The 6,792-nt window shown below is 41.0% G+C and overlaps 1 protein-coding gene across 2 annotated transcripts in view; it reads left to right on the top strand.

Annotated features, from left to right (window-relative positions):
* The window catches only part of LOC116848797 (neutral ceramidase), a 31,113-nt gene that overhangs the window by 18,501 nt on the left and 5,820 nt on the right, over window positions 1-6,792 (top strand). For both annotated transcript variants that reach the window (XM_032825284.1, XM_032825285.1), the window contains exons 8-9: window positions 6,330-6,452; window positions 6,538-6,732. In XM_032825284.1, coding sequence (XP_032681175.1) covers window positions 6,330-6,452; window positions 6,538-6,732 — 318 coding nt within the window. The remainder of the gene's footprint in view (window positions 1-6,329; window positions 6,453-6,537; window positions 6,733-6,792) is intronic.

The following is a 6,792-nucleotide window of genomic DNA, read 5'->3' as shown; positions in this document are numbered from 1 at the left end:
GGGGGGGGGGGGGGATAGAACGAGTCAGTACGGCGATCCACGTGTTTACACGTTCCTGTTCCCACGTCTTAAAACAGTGCTCCGCAATCGCATAGCATCTCAGCCTCATTATGCAGCTTATCTCACATCGGCGGAGACAGACTTCGCTTCCGCGGCTAAAAAGCCCCGCCTGCAAGTGCCGGAGGATCGTGCGCGAATATACACATTGTACCTTTAATCAACGAGGAACGACGTGGTCAATTTCGTCTCAATTGTTGCGGTAAAAATTAAGATTAACAAGATTAAGAAAGAAAACAAAAAAAAAAATGAGAGATACGCGAAGAAAAGACTCGTTCACTGTCGTAATGACACAAACAACTTTTGTTCTTCTTGTGTGTCCAAAGTCACAAATTTGTAAGATCTTTAAACAGATGGTTAGACGACACTTATCTATTTATTTATTTATGAGACCAAGTGACGTATCGATCCGATATCTCGAGTAATTCAGTTCGACTCAATGAGTCGAGGCGATGCGTGGGCACGCGTTGATCACGTCACGCGATCCGTTTCTCCTAGTGAGAAACGTTTCCAAGGTAAACTGGACGACACAGTCATAAATGCAAAGTAAATGCAAAGTCGCCGACACGTTAACCGGTTCCGAGTGGGAAAGCGCAACGGAACGAGATTGCTTTAACCCGTCATGTTTCGCCATCTTCCCGAAAGATTCGAGAAGGTCGATCGTAAATTCATCATAAAATGTTAACAACTAACGCGTGCAACTATAAACTCGCAATCTCTCCCGCTTAATTGCAAATGCGTCGTTATCGCATCCACGCAACGTTACTAATTAATGAACCGCAAGTAAAATTCGCGCCAGTATTGACGCAACGCAAAGTATCCCGATGCAAAGAGAGGAAGATCTCGCTCCTGAGCGCGACGTTAAAAAGAGTTATTAACGTCGCGGAGCCAGAAAATTTCCAGAAGCGCCTTGCTGGTGTGAATGGCGGTCGTAGGTTTTGGTACTTCGTAATCGCGCTCGTTACCGCGCCAAAAATGTGGCCGCATTGTGCGCGTAATTGCTATATCTGCATGGAAAGTTTCCGCGCTCAAAGTATGTTTCGAAATAGATCATCACGCAGAAAAGTATGTTTTGCTACGAGCGTTGTCTACGCACTTTTACCGGAATTTAACGACGAGTATCGCTCGCATGCACGCACACAAAGATGCACGGAAAAAAAGAGATAATAGAAAAAAGAAATCATAAGAAACTTTCCGCAGAAGGAACAAATTATACAGAGGTATGTCTCGCTTACTAACGAGGAGGCTGCTTTATGTAATGCACTTAGACTTTAACTAACATATTGATTGAGCCACGGAGAAAGAATTATCGCGAAAATAATACAGAATGTAGCGAAACGTTTATTACCAAGCTATTATCTGCCCTGCAAATTATTGCATTGCATGTTATTGATGATTTTAATTGGTACGGGAAATACGTGCGCGCGTAGAATTGTGCGAAGCGCAGTACACCACGTTCGATATTAATTAATTTAGGAATTAATGTCAATTATCGAGTGAAAATCACGTGCGGTTTGATACGACGCTGCAGTGCGGTATATATATATAGAGCATTCGAGTAGTATGCGACGACACCGATGACGAATGCGTTACAGTCGCGCATCTCGTCGTTACAATCAAACGGGAATTATGGAAATTCGTGTTTCAACTTTGACATCTGCAAGAGATATTTCAAATGTCCTCCTTTCATTTTCACCGCGCGCTTTATATTCACGTTCATCGCGGAGAATCGTGTGCTCTTTCAAAAATTAATTAAATATATTCACAAACACACACACACACACACACACACACACATATATATATATATATATATATGTATGTATGTGTGTGTACAAGCGAGAATCAAGAGATGTGGCCAAATGATTAAGAGCTCACGATTATCGTATAACTAGTAATAAGTAAGATTGGTACAGATTATACGAAAAATTTTCGCACGTGGCATCTCCAAAGGCTATCGCGTTTCAAATGAGCAAATTAAAGCTGATTTCAAAAGTTATAAGTGCCACTAAATACTGTACGCAAATCAAGAATTCACATAAATAATACTCCTTCGTGACACGTAACATGCATTGAATTTTGTCGTTATCAATCTTCTGTTTACGAAAGTCGATAATTTTCCATGCATTTTCGACATTTGTCTTCATTCAATCTACTCGCTACCGTAATTAAATCAGTGGAAGTTTTTCGTCCTAGTACAACGGATCATCTATAATCGTCGGGAATACGCGATCTCGCTTCCGCGATTCCGCAAACTCATATACGCTTGCGTAAATCCTACTGCGTCTCTTTCAGCGAGATCGTATTTTAAACTTTGCTATTGAGTGCCGAACCGTTACGTTGGATTTATATTAATCGAGTAAGAAATTAAATTAAAAGTTTGAAGCGCGTATTAAAACGCGCGAATAAGAAACGAACAAATTGATATGATAAAAATTTTTTTCGTCACTTTTTCTCTTTTTTTTTTGTTTTTAATAATATCTTGCCAAATATGTTGAAAGACAAATCAAAGGATAAAAAAATATAGTTTAACGAAAATGATTTTTACAAAAATATTATTCCCGTTAGATGTACATTTTCTTTGTTATTTTTTTTGTCATATTGGGAAGCAAACTCGTGCTTTACTCTATGAAACAATATAGCTGATATTTTTCGAAAAATGCGCACAAAGAGAAAGGCAAAAATGCGCCGAATATTCTCAATATTACACAAAGCTACTATGGAAAACACGATTTTCGCGAGAAACTCCCATCTCTCGAGTTTCTTGTAGAAGCTTAAAAGCGAGAGTCCAGTGGAGCACGAGGGAAAGAAGGAAGTTTTCAAGTTTTCAAGTTCAATATTTCATCAAAATGATGTAAACAGACTATTGCAGGTGAACAGTGTAATCTGGCAATATCTTGAAGCAAACTTTGTTACCAAGTCCGACACCGTTTTGCTTGCGAATAAACGAGATTGTACTCGAATAAAAGTTTCGATAAGGACTTGTTTTTCATCCACGTGGCCGGTGACTGTTTAATAGTCTCTCACATGCGCGCACAATATACGCGACTTATATTTTTCTTTCTTATAAGTGCGCCCGTCTGAAAGGTTCATTAAACCACGAGCAGCGGTTTAACTTTGATTACGTGGCGCCAGGTTTATTGCGAATGCGCTCCGCTCTGCGGAGGGGTGACGTTCGATTAACACACAATGACTTTGCGTTCATACACATGTAGAACATGTATATACAAAGATGCGATATGCACATCGACGCGGAATCGTCGCTCTATTCAGTGTCGTTTGATGAGACGTGATACGATTCGTATTATTTTTCCTCTTATTCTTCAATCTGCAAATTATATAATTTCTAATATATTTTTCAAAGGAATACGCATCAATATCTGTACAAAATATATGGGTGGTGTTATTAGACATGACAATATATATCGTCGATAAATATAAAGCGAGCATGTCATTATTTATTGAAACCTATCAATTTCAAACTTTATGAATAAACAAAATTAAATGTGACACGCGCGAAAGAGCTATCAAATGCAATCGTAAATGACGCAAATGGCGAATCACTGCAATGGACTACATGCGCTAATGTGCTCATAATTAAAAAGGGAAACGTGTTTATCACGATAAGAGATTTGCATTACGATATTATATTAGCTACTATCCATACAGCTACTCTGCACTTTAGCGTAATTAATTGAAATTTTCACTCCCGGAAGTTTCAGCCAAATGTAATTAATTGTATATTACCAAGTTATTATTAATTTACGCGTTCCGTTTACACTATTTGCATATTATTCATTTACTTTCCGAGTAAAATAAAGAGAATCGTCAAGAAAAATTTTGCAAAAAAAAATTGGACCAAAAACATACGATTAAAATTTTATAAGCTAGCCAAGTAATATCCACGGCGTAGAAAGTCCTCTCGATATACTCGATGCTCTTTACTCGCTATTAAATATCGACTCGATTAATTACACGTGCAAGTACACGTGATATTTACCAATGCTACCTTCGAATGCTACTCTTCTTTTCGTCCCCTAACGCGACGACTGATTAAGTCTCGTCGATAAATCGCGTTTGTTTACATAACGACACGTACAGAACTATGATCGTATCCAAAACGAATATACGATCAATTTGCGCCAACGGGAAAGATCGAGATGAATGGTGGGTCGAATATCTGGTGGATCGTGGATCATGTTGGTACAGCATCTTCGTGTAATTTCAACTTTCGTTCATATCGAAGCTCGAAGCGATATTCCAATTAGTCGACGAGAGTTTGAGAGGTTAATGAAACGGAAAGCTCGCACAAAAAAGTGGTCAAAGACCTGATAACGAAGTGATTGGCCTACTTCAGCCGGTTCGCGTGCACACTTTTTCTCGAGATGTCGGTTTTCGCCGACTGTCAAAATGAATCGTTTATCGAAGCTTTGGTCACGGCTTCAGATGCGTTTGCAACGTAATAGCAGCAAGACAGAGTCTGGCAGTTTGTCTGGCGTTATCTGTACCATTATCTGCCGTTGTCTGGCGGGCTACGGTGCTTATCTTGTCGCTTTACTTGCGCATCATCATTTTACATTAATCTGGTGGCAGCGTACCAACAGCACGTATACAGCGTAAAAACGAAGGACTAGTTGTGTGTACTGCGCGAGGGTTTGTTCCAACAGCATTCGTGCGTTCAGATCTCCTCTCGGACATCATTCATCATCGTTTCCTCTCTCGTTGCCGCACACCGCCGGAATATCTCATGTCGCATCTCTACCCCACGCAACGGTACCTTCCGCTACTTTCCCTCGGAAGCTAAACACGGGCGTAGCGAAAAGCGATGACAAAGTACGCTACGATATCCGGTCCTTGTCAATATACTCGAACGTAGTGATCGTCCGCAAATAATACGCTCTCCTGGGCCTTCAGAACTCGTCCAGGGGAAATGTAAAGGTGGTTTAAGCCGATACGATTTGGCGATCTCTTCTACTGTATATGCATTATTATGCAAATACGCTCGTGCGCAAAAAGGAATAAAGGAGTTTAAAACAGGTACATTAGAGTTCACCTGAAAGTGGACAAGCGAGCGCAGCTGAGCTGCAGCGAGACGAGAGCTACGCGAACAAATTATTAATCTCCTCTTGTTACACAATGGAGATACAACTCGTCTCCAGTCGTCCGCGTGTATTTTTTATTACTCCTCCAAGAAAAATAACAAACGTAAAAATAATAAACGATAAAGTAATCTAAAGCAGATGAGACAAATCATTCCATTTTGCTAGTAAAATTAATCAAATAAGTAAAAAAAAAATAGTCTTACTAGAAATTTGAGGGATCTTGAGCAAGATTATAGTGTCGTTATATATGATATATTATTTTAATAAAACAGTCACGAACATATTCCAACACTACGTACGGCAACACAAAAGGAGGCAATTAGAGTAAAATGGTCGTATTCACACGGCACGGCCAAGTCCGGCGACATGGACGAACAGAGCGGCGTTTCAGCGTGCTTTCTCGGCAAGTCACTCGGTTCGTAATGCAGAAGCCGGTGCACTGAGAGGTTGCCGATAATTAACATATATTCGCATGCTCCTTAACCGTGACGGCGGGAGCATAGCGTTCGGCCGGCAAAGCTGTTGTCAGTTTCGCGAAGAGGGATTAGCATCATAAAGGAGAGAAACCATCACAGTCTCGGCTGAGAGACGAGCCGGACTACGACAGACGCGTTTCACGCGTGCGTGCGAGCGTGCGTGCGTGCGTGCGAAAATACGGGCTCCATTCGCCGCGATTTTTTTCCGTTTTCGAAACATCACTTCATAGATGAAAGATAGACCGAAGGCGTTTCTTTTGTTTGCGGATGCTCTCGTCGACTTTGAGTAAATTCCTCCTGTATTGTATTACTTTTTAATTTTTAATCTCTCCCTTCCCATAGATGCACAATTGACGAATTTAGAATACGCGCTGATACGTGTACGGTTTCTCATTAAAAAAAAATAAATAAACGGACAACTTTGTTTTTCATAATGCGTACCTGACTTTTCTTTTTATAGATTGTAGCGCGGTATTCTGTAGTTAATTGGTGCGTGCCTACTCCATCATATCCGCCGCTTACTTTTTGTATTTTTTATGTAAATGCGGAAATTACTAGTTGATAAAAAAACATAATTAAAATACACGACGTGCACGTATGTTTGCTATGATTTCGTCACACATTTATTGCAGTAATTAGTTTGCGTTGAAATAATAATTGACGTATAATACGCCAAATTCTTTTCGCTTCGTAGAAATTATGGCAAAACGGCGAAACGACGGAGATCGTTGGACCGGTGCGAGTAGTTCACCGATACGTCAACATGCCAGAGCAAAGCGCAGAATTCTACAACGAGACCACAGGTCATGTGGAAGAGGTAAACAGCGCGGCGGTTGTCAAACCATATTATTCAAGGGATATCTTGGATCGTAGTAAGATCGTTATCGATAACTTTCCCGCAGGTTCACGGTTGCGTGCCAGCAATGGGCTATAGCTTCGCAGCCGGCACCACCGACGGACCCGGTTCCTTCGCTTTCGAACAGGGCACAACCACGTCGAATCCTCTTTGGAATGCCGTGCGCAACTTGGTGGCCAAGCCGACGGCTGAAGATATTCGTTGCCAGGGTGCGAAGCCTATTCTGTTGGCCACCGGTCGGGTGAGTTGGTCTCTCTCTCTCTCTCTCTCTCTCTCTCTCTCTCTCTCTCTCTCTCTCTCT

Source organism: Odontomachus brunneus, unplaced genomic scaffold (assembly GCF_010583005.1).
Source record: "Odontomachus brunneus isolate Ranch 3 - 2012 unplaced genomic scaffold, Obru_v1 Obru_scaffold_100, whole genome shotgun sequence".
NCBI classification, from domain to species: domain Eukaryota; kingdom Metazoa; phylum Arthropoda; class Insecta; order Hymenoptera; family Formicidae; genus Odontomachus; species Odontomachus brunneus.
Note: the sequence above shows the minus strand (reverse complement) of the source record. Positions and strands in the feature narration are given on the sequence as shown.